Genomic DNA, 15,563 nt, shown 5'->3' with positions numbered 1-15,563 from the left:
AATATAAGCTTTGCCTGCAGTGGGCAAAAATTTGGAAGAGAAGCCAAAGTGCCAGACTTGGGTCAGCCAAGTATCTTGAAGCACTTGGTCGGTGGCTCCTCTGTGTTCAAGGGTCAAGTTCAAGCACTGACATGGTCATCAAGATAATGAGGGCTGAAATTGGGGTCCTCTGAGCTACAGCCCGTGGGACTCTCAGGCTGCAAAGAGCCCTCAAAGACAAATAGGCTCCCCAAAACAAGCTCAGGAGGTGAACAAAGTGCTGAGAAGAAGAAATATGGGATCCCTCTTATGGTAACCAAGTCCATCAGGAAGGTGGAGGCAGAAGGATTTACAGCCTCTGAATTACCCAAATTTTAAGGAGCTGTTTTGCATTTCACACAAAAACTGAAGTGAAAATCAACCTCCCGGAGCTTTGGGAGGTGCTTTCAGAGGCGGCCGCCGGTGCATTGCCGACTCCAAACGCGGCTCCCGCGGGGCCCCCGCAGCTTTGAGCCGGTGCCAGCTCCCCTGCACGGCTGCCAGCACACCTGGGTCACTGCAGGTGACCGGCTCCGGCTCGCTGCGGATCCGACGGCACACGCAGCGACGGCACACGCAGCCGGGATTTTGCAAAGACGGCGTAGCCCAGGTTGGGAAATCCCGGCTGTGCGTCCCGTTGGATGTTGGGCTGAGCCTTTTAAACTCATTTTTCAATGTAAAATCCTGTTTATCCTCTTGTTCCCAGTTTCAGGCTGTATAGGGATGCAGCGAGCGGGGTGTTTGGAGAATCCCTGTGGGATGCCCCCCCTCTCCTCAGGGGGCCGGCAGTGCCCTCTGCCCCTGCCTTGGACCGTTTCTGACTTTAATTTCTCTTGACTCCTCCAAGCTTTGATGCGAAACCCCTCGGAGCTGGGAGCTGCCAGCTGAACTTTGGCCCCTGGGTGGGCTGAGGATGCTCCTGTGATCTGGCCATACCCTCTGCTGAGCAGCCCCAGGAGTTCTTTCTGCCAAGAAATAAAATAGCCAAAAAAACAAAGTCAAAAGTCTCCTGAGCAGACCACCCACATGTTGTCTTTTCCCCCCCGCCCCAATTTTTCTCCCCTCCCTTTCCCCAAGCTTTGCCTGGACACACAAAAGGGTTTTTTTCTCCCTTTTCATTTCTAAGCCGGGGAAGCAGCGCTGGAGCCGAGGGGAGCAGGGCGTGTGCCACTCATCCCCCACCTTCCTCCGTGGCTGGAAAACCTCCTCACCGGAGCTGGAGGGCTTCCCAGGGTCCCTCTATTCAGGACTGCTCCTTGCCATCGCTTTGGATATGCCAAGCCTTGTTTAGGGATACTTTTATCACGGAGGGACACGGCCCCAGCCCTCGGCTTAGCAATGAAAAGGCTTTTGAAAGCTGCTGTTCCCTGTCCCCATCCTCTCTGGAGCCTCACACTGACCCCCTCCACACCAGCTCCAGGCTTTCCTTAAAAGCATCTTTGCTCCTGGGGATGGATAAAGGAAAGGTGATGCTTATTTCTAAAGCATTGCATAATGAACAAGATGCAGCAGCATCTGCCTGCAGGTCTACACTGGAGACAGAGGCTGGGGGGGGCACGAGGGACTCCAGCAGGACGTGGGCACCATCCCCAGGATGAAGTGCTTAGAGGGTGAAGGAGATGGGAATTTGGAAATTGTGTGTTTTATATCATGATGTGCTGTGGTTACTTCCATCCCTGGGTCTCCTGGGTGTTTCCCTGCTTGCCTTTGGTGTCTTGGCGTGATTCCCTTTCCCCAGTGTCCTGTGACCTCCCTTCAGAATACTTCCCACTGGAACAGCCTCCCCCCTGCCTGGTGCCTGCACTCCCGGGATGTCGTGGGCAGCTCCAGCCCCACCATGGCTTATCCAGCCCTGCAGGTTCAGCTCCCTCCACCTCCCCTCCTAACTCACTCCAGCTCCTAATTGCGTTTGCTGCTCCTCTTTGAACTTGCTCCAGTTTTACTATCTCTGGTAATGAGGTGCCTGGATAGAGATCCATTAATCCCCGTGTCCTGGCAGCAGGGTGACGTGAGGAGGAGCTCCTGGAGTGGCTCCCTGCTATTCGAGAGCTCTGGATCAGACAATCAAAGAATAGTTTGGGTTAGAAGGAACTGTTAAATGTCACCTAGTCCATACTTGGAAGTGTTCAAGGCCAGGTTGGATGGGGCTTGGAACAACCTGGTGTAGTGGAAGGTGTCCCTGCTTATGGCGGGGGATGAACTGGATAGACTCTAATAGTTCCCAGTTCCTTCTCTGGTTTTTGGGGCTGATGGTGGTCCTGGCAGCCCCTTCTGTATTCAGTGGGTTGTGGAGACCCCAGGCAAACCTCTCTCAGCCTCGGGGTGCACTCCAGGCAGCTGTTTGCAGATGTGGTGGTGGTGGTGCTGAGGTGTTCCTCCAGGTGTTCTTCCTCAGTGTCCAACCTGTCCCATGAGCCTCTTTAAAGCACAGAGCCCTTGTTTGATGACAATGCTGAAGGAAAAGCAAGGTCCTAGTAGATGTTTCCTCATAAATCCGACACATTTGCTGTTTATTGTGAGTCCTTAAGCCCTTCAATCCATTTTTGATGTAATAACGTCCGTAATCCAATCCAACGCTTTTTGGCAGCGGGATGCAGTGAGAGCGGATCTATTACCCTGAGTGTTGTGTTAAAGCCCTTGTCTTGCATTTCTGTTTTTAGATGCAATTAGTCTTAACCTGGCAAGAGTTATTTGTTGTAAACCATCACTGCTGCTGCGATGTGGCTTCGTCCCCGGGCCACGCTCCGTCAGCGTTTTCCTGCAGCTCAGTGTGAGGAAGGGGGTCACCTATACCCTGCCAGCTGCCAGGATCATCCTTCCTCCTCAGGAGCTTTTTTGGGACACGTTGCCATACTCGCTTTTCTGGCTGTGCTCCTCCAGCTTCCGTTGGTTTGGGAAGCCTTCAGCCCGTGCCAGTGCATGTGTGCAGAGTTGCATGTGCTCCTTCCTGCATTCCTTGGGATTTGATAATTCCCTCCCTGGTTCCTTGGGCTGGGGGCTGTGCCAGGGGGGGCTTTGTCAGCCTGCCAGCTCTTTGCTGATGCCATTTGAATGTGGCCACTTTCATGTGCTCCTCATGCTCCTTCCCACAACTTGTTTGGTGGAGGGGAGTTGAAAGCCCAAGGGCCGTTTGATGCCATGATGGGAGCTGTGAACTTCAGCTGATAAAACTCCAATTAAACGGCTTCCTCATTCTTCACCCAAAGAGGCCCGGCTTGTGACACACCCGGGCCAAGCAGAGCCGGCCTGGTGGCATCCATCTGGTTTTGGGGCTTTGCTCCTCCATCCCCGTTCCCATCCCTCTGGGAGCCGCTGGCAGGGGATGGTGATGCCGCGTGGGAGCCGCTGGCTGGACACAAATGGCTCTAACGGTGTCCTGCTCCCGACTTCAAAGCCCGGGCCCTGGCCATGTCAAACCCAAATAATGGCCCTTAGACAACACGCGGTTCCTTGTCTTGCAGGCTTGTCTGAAGAGCGTGACCACAGTAAATGTGATTTTGTTGAGCCCTGTCCCTTAAGCCTCTGCCTCTTTTCTCTTCTCCTCCTCCCTCCTGACCTTTTCGGCTCAGCGCTGTCCCCGGACAGCCCCTGGCAGCTGATCTCATGGCTCAGCCTTTCATGGCCCTAATAGGGATGAAAAGCCCCCTCAGAAAGGGCCGATGTCCCGGGCCCGGCCGGGAGGTAAATACCCCGTGCTTTGATCTGCTCTGGGGCCAGGGGGGCCCTGCCTGCCACAAACCCCCGCCCAGGGGTCCCTGCCTGCCATAACCACCCACCCAGGGGTCCCCATGCCCGCTCATTTCCCTGGCTGCTGGGCAGCCCAGCTCTGCCTACAGCCCTGGCACAGCAAAGGGCTCTGGAGCTGGGCACTGGGTGTTGTCTGCCTGGGGAATTGGGCTGACTGCATCCCAGGATGCTCTTCCCCAGGAGAAATGATTGGCAAGAGCATCTCTATCATTGTCACGACCCCTTTAACATTGTCACGACCCATTAGGAGAAAACAAAACATGTTTAACTCCTCAGTGCTCCTGAGCACTGAGGTGACAGTAGAGATGGCAGAGGTGATGGCAGTGAAGAGGTGACATCTCCCCCTGTATCACCTGCCTGATTGTACTCTGCTGTGGTGGGAGGCTCACGCCAAAGCAGATTTTTGGTGCATCCCTTCTTCCTTTTCCTCACCCTGCCTCTTCCAGCCCCTGCTCCTCCTGCCATGTCTGCAACAAATCCCAGGGCGTCTCCTGGAGCTGCAGCTGCATGGATTGTGGTGGACCTGGCTCTTCAGTGGTGGTCACCTCCGAGGACTTCCTCTGGGACACTAGAAGTGATTAAACCTGGCTTCTTTTGGATTAAATATTGAGTAGGAGACTCTTAAGACAGAAAGAGTCTTCAGCTTGATGAGGAATTGAAACAAATCCTGGCATACTGGTGTGGTTGGGAAGCTGTGTGTGGATAAGTGCAGGCAGCTACTTCCTTGGCATATTTTTTTAAATAACCATAACATTGAGACTCTCTCCCTGGGCTTTTCTCCTGGGATCCCTATTGCAATCCACTGCTCCTGCAGTGCTGGGAAGAGGCTTGTTGGCATCACTGCAGCTCCAGACTGGTGTGGAAGGATCTGTAATGGTGGGTGCTGGGATGTGATGGTAGGTGCTGGGATGTGGTGGTGGATGCTGGTGATGGTGGGTGCTGTCTGTCAGACCAAGAGCTCACTGGGAGCCCCAGGAAGCACCATCACACTGTTGCTCTGTCAGATCCTCTATCCCTGATCACCTGAAGTTTTCTTTGAGCCCCTGGGAGTGTGGATGGAGCCTGAGCTCAGGTGGGCAGCTGGGGGATGGCACTGTCTGTCTCCATCCCCTTCCCAAAGGATTTCTCAGTCATCTCCCAGAGGTTTTGCTACCTTACAGGAGAGATTTACACCCTGTTAAAAGGCAGTAAGTGCTTTCCTCCCCTCTGGCTCCCAGCAGGGCCCACAAATGACTCTGGCAGAGCATCAGGTGGGGAATTATGTGGCACTTTCATCCTGACCTGTCTCCAGTTGCTTGGGGTGACCACAGAGACTGCAAAAGTCACCTTCCTCTCCCAGTGATGTGCTCTTTCTTTGGAAGGGATGGATAGACCTGAAGACAAAGGGTTTATTTAGGGCTGTGGTTCTCCTGAGCTGAGCAGGAAGCAGGATGGACACCGGGAGTTTCCACAGCTCATCCATACAGACAGTGTTGATGATAAAGGGCTTGAGTGAGTCACCAAGCTGTGGTCCTGCAGCCAAGATGTGCTTTCCAGCCTGGATGAGGTTCCCTGCAATCCAGCAGTGACTCTTAATTATGATACTAATTAGAGCTGGTTATAATTTTCCACCAGAAAGCTGTTTTAATGGGAAATTAGCTTTTCACTTAAGCATTACTTGGGTTAAAGTGTCTTTTTCCAGTGGATACTTCAGTGTTTGCCTGTTCTCCCTTTGCCCCAGGAAACAGTGGGAGAGAGTGGAACTGTAGGTGGTGAGGATGAGTGTGGTGGGTGGTGGCCTCCCTTCTTCCAGCTCTAACTGTGTGTGTCCTCTGCTCTCTATAAGGAATGGGGCTAATTTAACCCTTTAATTTGATTTTGGGGGTGCTGACTCTGGCCAAGGAAAGCCAAACCCCATCCCAGCCAAACCCCACCTGATGGTTTTCATTCCTATTTCCAGCAGTGCATTTGAACTGGGGATTTTCTCACCGTGTTTGCTGAAGCGGGGAGTGTGGGGTGGGATGGCCAGATTCCCATTGCTGCAGCGACAGGCTCCTCACCTGCCCTGCACATCTGTGGGGAGGGACACAGCAATCCCCATGGCTTCATGGCATGGCAGTGCCCTGATGGCAGGGAGGAGAGCAGAGGGGCTCCTCTCCCCATGCCAGACCGTGTGGCTGGGGCAGCTCTGGAGCAGCTCTGGAGCTGCCAGGAGTGGCTGTGAAACCCAAGCCTTGCAGGGACGGGACAGGGCCGGGCTGGCTCACACAGGCATTTCAGGGGCTGCAGGGCCCCTTCCCGGCGCAGCTGCCTCGGGAAGGCTGGGAGAGGGCTGGAAGGAGGCTGGAAGGAGGCTGGAAGGCGGCTGCCGACCCCTCTGGCAGTGTGACAGCGTGGGGTGGGCTCCCTCTGCACAGCCCCTGCCCCGGCACTGGCAGCAGCCCCAGCCAGTGTGCTGGAGCTCGGGAGAGGGGCTGGGGGATGTGTGCAGGGTGGGGGGCTCGTGTCCCCACAATAGAGGTGGCTAGGAAGTGACACTGATATTAATATTAACAGTACCAATAAGGGGATACCCTGAGCCGGTGCTGCGTGGCCCTGGTGCCTGGGAGGAGCAGCAGGAGGAGGAGGAGGAGGAGGAGGAGCAGGGGCTGTAACCAAGCCGTGCTCCCCGGAGGCCCCAGGGAGTTGGTGTGCAGTGGAGCAGGCGGGTCCCTCTGCTCCGTGACCTGGAAGTGGCTCCGTGTCCCCTGGGGTGCCAGCCCTGGTTGGGATGGGGGGAAGGAGCTCAGTGCCCGTGGTGGGTTGGGCAGTGCAGCACCTCTGTGTCGGTACTGAGGGGGTGGGAAACAGCTTGAAAGATCCGGAGAGGGGAGGTGGCAGGAGCTGGGATTTTATTTGAAGTGCAGTCTGCTTGTGGATTCCTGCAGTGTCCGAGCACATCAGAAATGTGGGAGCCACATCTCCAGGGTGACCTGTAGGGGCTTCACCTGTGCCAGGAGGGGCTTTCAGCCCAGGGGTGTCCAGGCTGGGCTCAGGCTGCTCTGCAAGCTGCCCCTTGCCCTGTGGTCCTGGCAGGATCAGGGTCAGGCTGTGAGGCATTGGTGGGATGCTGCTGCCTCTCCTGAAGTGATGGAAACATGAACCTCGTGCAGGTCTGGGGACGAGGGGGTGCTGGAGATGGCGGCCGGGCTGTGGCCACGCCGTGCCTGGCTGGGGCTGGGGCTGGAGCAGGGCTGAGCTGCACAGATGGAAGAGTGATTAAGAGCAATAAAAGGAAAGAGACTTGGATTCGCTACAGTCTCAGCACATTAATTGTGCTTTGGGGCCCAAATCATAACGCAGTCCTGCTAGAGGGAATCCAGCAGAGAAACCAAACATCTCGCTCTGGCCAAGGCTGACCATTTAAGAGACCCTTGCCTTCATCTCTTGCCAGGTATTACTTCCAGCATCTCCCATCTGCCAAAACCCGAGTTCTCCTTTGAAATATTTTTAGGGGAGGGAGAAAAGCTCTGGTGACACCGAGTGCTGGCGCTGGGGAGGCAGCAGGGACAGGACATGGCATTGCTGGCTTGGAGACAGGACAGTGGGGTTGTTGGGGATCTCAGCCATCTGTCCCAGCTCCATGCTGTGTGTCACTGGGCTGGATGGGCGTGTGGGATTCCAGGAGTGGAGGTCCTGCCTGGCTTCCATGGTGGCTGAGCATCTCCTCTGAATTGACAAGCAATTACATGGTTAATGGTATCACTGTTAAATCCTCATCACTCAGCAGCCCGGGGCTTAATGCTCCATTAGGGCAGAGGCATCTGATGGCTCTCTGGGCTGGGAGCAGCCTTTGGAAGTCACTGGCCAGAGGTTATTTTTGCTCTCCCAGTCCTACAGCCAACCTGCAAATCCATCCAAAATGGAGTAAGGCAGGAAAATGCTCCTGTGTGCTCAGTGTTGCTGGGTCTGCCTGGACTGAGCCTTGCTGGTGTGGCATGGGGAGGTGACAGTGTTGTTTGAGACCTGCCATTTCCTATTCCATGGCTATTCCCAGCTCCCTGCCTGCCTTCCTTCCTTGTGTCACAGCTCTGCCTCCTGCTGCTGCCCTGCAGCTGCCTCTCTGCAGCTCGGGGCTCTCCCAGCTCTCCTGCAGCCGTGCCTGTGGATTTAACATTTTCCTCTGTGGGTTGCTGACTCTGGATTCCATCGGCAGCTGAGGATTGCTGGTGTCACCACAGCTCGCCCTAACCGTGGCAGTGAGTGGCACAGGTACCTGAGGAATCCATCAAGTGCCACCCAGATCCCAGTCTGGATCCTCTGGAGCTGGGCTGAGCTGAGCCTGGAGCCTTCTGATGGAGCTTCTTCCACTGGGAAAGCAGGAAACAGGGCGGGAGGAGCAGCTCTTCATCGCTGAGCTTCACAGGGAATTGCACTGGAGGAGCCTTTCCCGATGGATCAGGGACCTGCTGCTCTCACATCACCCTGCCCTGCATGTTCACATCAAACTCACTGGACTCTGCACCATTTGGATGGATTTGGGGATTTTGGATTTTGACTTTTGGAAGCCCAACCAGCTGTGTGGAGCATCCAGCTTCTCTCTGGCCCATTGTGGATTTACACAGAATGTGGAAGCTCATGTCCTTGTTTCCAGAGGCTATTCCAAGACCATCGCTGTGGGTTTTACAAATGCTTTTCCCTTTTTTTGTTCCCTCAAGCAACTGCTTCATTTTTCCACATGGTTCCCTCTCAAAGCTACTTTCTCCCTCATCATTTCCATGGCTAGAACAAGAAGAAACTTTGTGTCCAAGTGTGGGGTGGGAAGAAGGATGCTCAGCTGTGTCCCTTCATCCATCCCTGTGGCTCCAGCTGCCATCCCTGTGGCTCCAGCTGCTCCCTCTGTCCCCTTTGGACCTTTAATATTTTTTGTTGTCTGTGGATGGAATGTCTTTGGAGAAACTGCTGCCTTTGTGGAGTCTTCTGGTTTCCCCCACTTGAACCACACTTGCTTGTTACACATTTTGTTATAATTAGTTAATTATTTATAAATCCTTGTGAGGCCTCACAGGGACTGGTTTTTACAGACTGCTGCCTTCTCCCTCGATGGATGAGTGTCTTTGAGGTGCAGCAACCCATGGCATGGAGCTGGGAAGCTGGGAAACAATTCAAGGAGCTGCTTCAGGGCTGTGAGCTGGAATGTACCTGCTGATTCCACCCCCAAACCGGCGCCTCCAGCCTGGGAGAACTGGGCTGCCGAGCCTTCTGCTGGAGTTCACTCCTGATGTGTTTTTATGGGGAGTCTGAGCTCAGGTCCATCCTGTTTGGATTCCAGAGAACTCGTGCAGGCTGTCAGGGGCGTTTCTCCACATTCCCAGGCATTTGCGTGGGGCTTGGTGCTGACAGTGCTGCTGTTGGAAGGGCTGCCAGCAGATCCCAGCTGGAGGCACCATCCCAGCTGGAGGCACCATCCCAGCTGGAGGCACGGCTCCATCCCATCCCGGGAGCTGCTGGCAGGGGGGACCCTGCTGTGGGAGAGGTGTTAACTCAGCAAATGGCCCAGGGACTTTCTGATTAGGAAAACATTTGCTGGGGTTTCAGGCAGGAGCCTTGATTGCACAGAGGTGTTTGGAAGGAGCTGATGGACTCGGAGCCTGCTTCCTGGAGGGATCTGGGTGTGCTTTCCAGTTTATCCCAGCGTGGAGGCTCTTGGAGGCACCCAGCCTCCTGCTGGGTGCCTCATTGCTCTGTACTCCAGCCTCTTCCTGTCCCCTCAGCAACACCCAGCAGGGTCCAGTGGATTCATCCCAAATTTCTGTCAGTCACCTGCCCTCCCAGACCTGCTTTTTTGCAGGATGGAGGCAGGAATTGGGCTGCACAGGGAACCTGAAACCCTGGGGCTGAGCTTTGACTTGAGGCTCTGGGAAGTGTTGGCTGTGCTGTGCTGGCCAAGTCCTGCCTTGTGTCTGGAAAATTATCCCTGGACTCCATGATTCTCCATCACATTGCCTTCCCCAAGCTGTTGCTGAGCTCCTCTCAGGTTTCCCTGCTTCCCTGGGTGAATTGATCCCTGTGGTTAGATTTGGTGGAGTGCTGGGATGCTTTGTGTTTGCATGGAGGTGGGATGGGTTGGGAACCATCCCGGTCCCTAGGCCAGGCACAGTGGCCACATCCAGGGCCCTGGTGGGGTCAGAAACCTGTTTTTTGAGTCTGTTTAGCAGAATCTGCCATTTAGGTGCTTAATCCTGAAATCCTTGTGTTTGGGTTTGTTCTCTCTTGTGTCCCCCCTGCCCTGAGCCCTGCAGAGAGCTGGAGGATGGGGGAGGATGGGGGAATCTTCCCTGTGCTCCCATGGGATCCAAGGGCTGAAAACTCCGTGCCGGCTCCAGCGAAAAGTTAATGTGAATTTAAGTGACTTCTGCCCTGCAATTAGAGCCCCCGGAGTCCACTGGGGCTCTGAGTTTACATTCTTCACCGAGGCACAGGGTGTAATTAGAGATGTATAATTTAAACTGTGCATATGCAAGTGTTCCCATTCTGCACCAGGAGCAAAGGAAATTATCCAGGAATTAAAGGGGGAGGAGGGTGCAGGCTGGAGAATGGAGAATGGCTCACTTGTGTGGATGTGGCAGTGAGAGGAAGCTGCAGGGATCATGTCCTCACTGCTGCAGGCAGATTTGGAAGGGGCAGGATCTGGAAATTTGGAGGGTTCTGGATTGGGATGTGAAGATGTGGCTGTAATTGGGGGTCAGGAGTGAATTCCTGCCAGGGGATAGCTGGGACCTGCGTGGCAGTGCCAGGGGACAGTAAGGACCTGCATAGTAATGCCATGGAACAGCAGAGAGCTGCCCTTCCAGCTCCTAGGAACCTGTCTAACATTCCCTCTCTTTTCTTGCAGCCACTTCCAATGGCACTCTGGATGGCCTGGAGAACCGGGAGGGAGGGGTCTGCCAGACACGCTCCATGAAGATTGTCATGAAAGTGGGGCAGGGTGAGTCCTCCCATTCCCTGGGGTCTCCTGCTGCCCCCTGAACCAGGGTCCCTGCTCCTCTGGGGAATGTGGGAGTTCAGGATTGCAGGGAAACTGAGGCCAGGCCAGCTGCTCCTGGGAGCACTCTTGGGTTAGTTCAACAGAATTTCATTTTTAGGATCTTTCTTCCTGCCTTTTTTGTCCTGCCAACAGGGCGCATGTGCGGAGCACTGGGGTTGAAAGGGAGCGATTGTTCCCGGTTACCTCGTGGGCCATATCCCAGCGGGAAGTGAGCTCAGCACAGGACCCATGAGCCCTGCAACTGTCTCAGGGGGACTGGCACAGGCAGTGCCCCTGTCACTTTCTGGGCCTCCTAGGGAGGCTTGTAGCTGGCCAGGCATCAGGGATTTGGCTCGGTGGCTCTCATCTCTGGAGGCCACCAGGCTGTGGGGACTCTGGTGGCAGTGGGATCCCAGGGGTGTCATCAACGGGCTCTTCTCCTGGAGTTCCTGCTCCTCACCACCTCCATCCCAAGCTGCTTCCCAGCCCCATTGATGCCTCGGCCTCATTTCAGCCCCGACTCGGATGCGCAGCTCCTGATTCTGCTTCTCATTATTGTGTTTGCACGTTGGGGCCAATATTTATAATAAACAGGCAAAGCTGTGCTGCAGCCTTGGCCTCCTGCCTGCCCTTCCCTTCCTTTCCTCCTGCTGCCCGAGCAAGAAACCTGTCCCAGCCCACGCACGGGAGCTCTGCAAACAGCAAACCAGGGAATTAGGGTGGGGACCTGCTTCCCACAAGCCCTGGAGCAGCTCAGCCTTGCTCTGTTGCTCTCGGCATCTCCCAGTGCTCCTGTGCCCCATGGGAGTGGCTGACAAGTGGGGGCACTTCTTTAGGGGGGAACAAGGTGCTGCCTTCCAGGTTGGGCCAAGGCTTCTCATGCATCCCTCCTCTCCCCTTTCCCAGATCCCAACGCGGTGATCCCAGAGCAGCTGACGACGAGTCGGCCGAGCAAGGAGTCGGATGACACCGTGAAGGTCGTCACGCAGAGCCCGCGCAGCAAGGTCCCAGCAGTGGAGGAGCCTGGCAAGCCAGGTGGGTATTCAGGGATCCCCAGGAGAGGGATGGGCATCCTCTGCCTGCCATGGGGCCAGTGAAGCACCTCCAAGTTTAGCTTGTTGCATGGATCCCAGGGATACCAGACTCTCCGGATCCGGGAGCTGGATGGGTCTGCTTTAAGTGTTGTGCTCATGTCTGCTGTCCCAAGCCCAGGCTGCAGAGCAGCTTGGGTTTGTTTCCTCAGCTCCTGGCAGAGCTTGGCAGAGAAGTGCTGTTTCAGCACTCTTCCTCCTCCTCCCATGTGTTCCTCACAGCACATCTGAGAGGGCTTGGAGGAGGTGAGGTCCTTGGGTGTGAGAGCCCTTTGAAGGTGGTTTCCTGAGTTCCTGACCCCTCTGAGAGCAAAATGGAATCAGATGAAGCTGGGAAATTTTTCTTTTCTTCCTGCCTGGATCAGCCTCTGAGCACTGCCCCTGTAGGGGCTGCAGCTGCTCCGGCCCAGGGGTCAGTAATTGGAGACTGGGGGGCCCTGGGTGTCAGAGTCCACATTCACCAGGGCACCCTGGTCTGGAATGGTGTCACCTGGACACAATCAACACTCTGCTCCATAGGCTGGGAGATGGGAAGGGGAGCAGTGGTGCAGGATGGAGAACAGGGCATGTGGTGCCTCCTCTGTGGATGCCTGGGGCTCCTGCCTGCCCTGCCCTGTCCTTCCCAGGGATGTGTGGGTCTGACTGGGGTGGGAAGGTGGGGACCAAGTGCCGTCCCCTTGGAGATGAGGGACTCCCCTCCTTGGGAGCACGGCAGGAGAATATTGTGCTGAGTTTGGGGGGCAGAGAGGAGCTCCAATGAGCAACTCATCCCCCTGCTCCACAGGTGTGATCCATGCATGGACAGAGCACAGATCTGCTGCCTCTCTGACCCCCATCTCCCCTTGCCTTGCAGGCTCTGTCAACCAGGACGGCCAGGAGACCCAAGGTCCCAGCGATGGCTTCCTGAGCTCCAAGGTGGCCGTGTTCGCGGCCATCGGCGCCGGCTGCGTCATCTTCATCCTCATCATCATCTTCCTCGTCGTGCTCCTGATCAAGATCCGCAAGCGGCACCGGAAGCACACGCAGCAGCGAGCCGCAGCCTTGTCCCTCAGCACCTTGGCCAGCCCCAAATGCAGCGGGAACGCGGGCTCAGAGCCCAGCGACATCATCATCCCCTTACGGACTACAGAGAACAACTACTGCCCGCACTACGAGAAGGTGAGCGGGGACTACGGGCACCCCGTCTACATCGTGCAGGAGATGCCCCCGCAGAGCCCAGCCAACATTTACTACAAGGTGTGAGGAGCAGCCTGGGAACGGCCGATGCAGCAGCGCGGGAGCGCCGGGCGCGGGGCTGGCGCCGCAGGGAGGAAGCGAAACGTTCCCCCCGCCCTGGCACGGCGCGGGCAGCGCCGGGAGCGGCGCCGGGGAGCGGAGGGCTCAACGCTCACGTGCTGATTCTCCCCTTTGTATTTAGTTTTGTAGTTCTCAGCTTTTGTAATCCCGAGACTCTGAGGGTGAGCCTTCAGCCTCCTCCTCTTCTTCTTCAGACTGTGGCCGGCCGTGGGGGGCGGGCGCCGTGCCTTTCTGTGCTCGGGACACCGCTGGCAAACCCGGAGACTCCACCTCCCCTTTGCGGTTTGGGATTTCCCCGCGTCACCCCTCCGGGCCTGTGGGAAGTGCCCGCCAGCGCCGCAGGGTCCCGGAGCCTGGAGCGATGCCGGGGCCTCGGTCCCAGGAGCAGCGAGCGCACAGGGGGATGAGGAGGAGGAGGAGGATGCTTTGCCATGGTGCCAAGATGCAGACAACTGTGCAGGGAGGAAGCTGGCAAACCCAATTTACTACTACTACTATTATTATTATTATAATAATTATTTTAATTTTTTTGTAACATTTTTATTTTTGTGAATTCCGGGCGGGACTCCGGCCCGCCACCTCTGGGCACACGCTATCACCTCCTTCCAGCACGTCATCCTGCCGGCCACGGGGCAGATCCCGCTCCCCCCACTGCCCCTGGAAACTTTTGTGTTTGTAGCTGTTGACTCTTGTTTTAGTCTCTTTATAAAAAGAAAGAAAGAAAAAAAAATTTCTATCTCCACCCTGTCTCAAGCGTTCAGTGCACGAAGGGCTGGACGCTGCTCCTGCCCCACACTGAGCAGCCGTGGCCTGGCAGCTCTTCCCAGCCCTTCTGGAGCATCCCACTGTGGAAAAAAGCCTTTGGCTTTCCATCAGGCTGGGGCTGAGCCTGCTGGAAGCAAAGCAGGGGGAAGCTGCAGCCCCCTCCCAAGCTGGGCATACTGCAGGTGGTTGTCCTTGGAAAGGAAAACTGGAAAACAAAGGTTCCCAACTTGCAGCTTGTGCCAGGAGTGTCAGAAGGAGGCTGGTGCTCGAGATTGGAGGCACCCAAGAGGCTGGAGCACCAAGCTTGGCTTGGTTGGGAGCTGAGCCAAAGGCTCTTCCACCCTGGTTTACCTGAAGAATCCAGTGCCCCTCGGTGGGACGTGCTTAGGGGACCAGCCCCACTGTGCCTGTTCCCTGCCCTGCTCCTGGTGCAGGAGCATTCCCTGTCCTGCCACCTCCCAGGGGTCCCCAGCCTGGGCTCCCCTGCCCTTGCCTTGCCCATCTCCCACCCAAAACTGGAAGGGGTTGAGCCTGTCTGGTGGGATCATTCCCAGCTTCCTCCTCCCGGGAGGAGCCGCCAGCATCGCGGCTGATGCCAGTGAGCCCAGCAGGGCTGGCAGTGCCCTGTCACTGCCTGTCCTCGGGCTGTCCCCCTTCCTCAGTTTCTTTTCCTTCCAGCAGTAGCTGCTTTTGCTCAGGGAGCAGGAGTGGGGCCGGCAGGGCTGTTCCTGCCTGGGCTGTTCCCGCCTGTCCCCAGGGCCCCAATCCCGCGTTAGGAAGTGCCCAAAGAGCGAGGGAGCTGCTCTGCTAAAGTGCCTTGACAAGGAGCGGGCGGGACGGGGGCAGAGCAGGGACAGGGGCCGTGGCCTGGGAGGATCTGGTGACCTGGGGGGACCCGGTGGCCCCGGGGGGATCTGGTGGCCCGGCTGCTGTGCAGGGGTTTGGCCCTGAGCGGGATGGGAGCATCCTGTGGTGTCACGTTGTTGGGTTTAGGGCAGGAATTTGGGCTGGAGCGGAGCGGGATGTCCCAGCTCCCCTCCTGCCCTTGGCATCCTGAGGTGGTTCTGCTTCCAGGGCCCCAAACCGGCTGCTTCCCTCGGGAGAGATGCACCCCAGTGGGTGCTCCCCCTATTCCCCATCCCAGCACTGCTTCCCCCGTGTAGCACCTTCCATCCCTCTCTCCCCTGTGGGATCCACTGCCCATCCTGGCCTGGGAGCCGCCCCCACCAGGACCCCCATTCCCCAGCGGGGAAATCCCAGAGAATTGTGTCTTAAAAAAATCCCCTTTCCCTCTTCCCTTTGCCAAACCTTAGCCTGTGTTTCCCCAAGTGGGAGGAGCCCTGGCTGGATGGTGGTGGCAGTGGTGATGGTGACAGTGACAGTGGAATCCATTAGGAATAGTGACCGGAGTGGAGGGGGAAGTGAGGGGACAATGTCGTTTTGGTTTGGTTTTGGTGGAGAAGGGACAGAGTCTGGCCACAGGTTGTACCAAAAGTGATCTGACACTGCTGATGGCTTCTCATGGTGGTTGTCCCCAGCTGAGGTCTCCATCAGTCCCACTCCTGCTGCTGGGAACAGCTGCAAAATCTTGTAAATATGTGAAGAAAGGGTGAAATCAGAACTCTTGGTTTTTGCTGAGCACCTCGGGCTGCTGGGTCCTG

The 15,563-nt window shown here is 56.3% G+C and overlaps 1 protein-coding gene across 2 annotated transcripts in view; it reads left to right on the top strand.

Annotated features, from left to right (window-relative positions):
• Window positions 1-13,893, top strand: part of EFNB1 (ephrin B1) — a 44,030-nt gene extending 30,137 nt beyond the window's left edge. For both annotated transcript variants that reach the window (XM_054289410.1, XM_054289411.1), the window contains exons 3-5: window positions 10,619-10,711; window positions 11,657-11,785; window positions 12,695-13,893. In XM_054289410.1, coding sequence (XP_054145385.1) covers window positions 10,619-10,711; window positions 11,657-11,785; window positions 12,695-13,083 — 611 coding nt within the window. In that variant the 3' untranslated portion in view covers window positions 13,084-13,893. The remainder of the gene's footprint in view (window positions 1-10,618; window positions 10,712-11,656; window positions 11,786-12,694) is intronic.
• The last annotated feature ends 1,670 nt before the right edge of the window (window positions 13,894-15,563 follow it).

The sequence above is a fragment of the Melozone crissalis genome, unplaced genomic scaffold (assembly GCF_028551555.1).
Source record: "Melozone crissalis strain CALT ecotype California unplaced genomic scaffold, PUWL_Pcris_2 ptg000068l_1, whole genome shotgun sequence".
In the NCBI taxonomy this organism is placed as follows: domain Eukaryota; kingdom Metazoa; phylum Chordata; class Aves; order Passeriformes; family Passerellidae; genus Melozone; species Melozone crissalis.
Note: the sequence above shows the minus strand (reverse complement) of the source record. Positions and strands in the feature narration are given on the sequence as shown.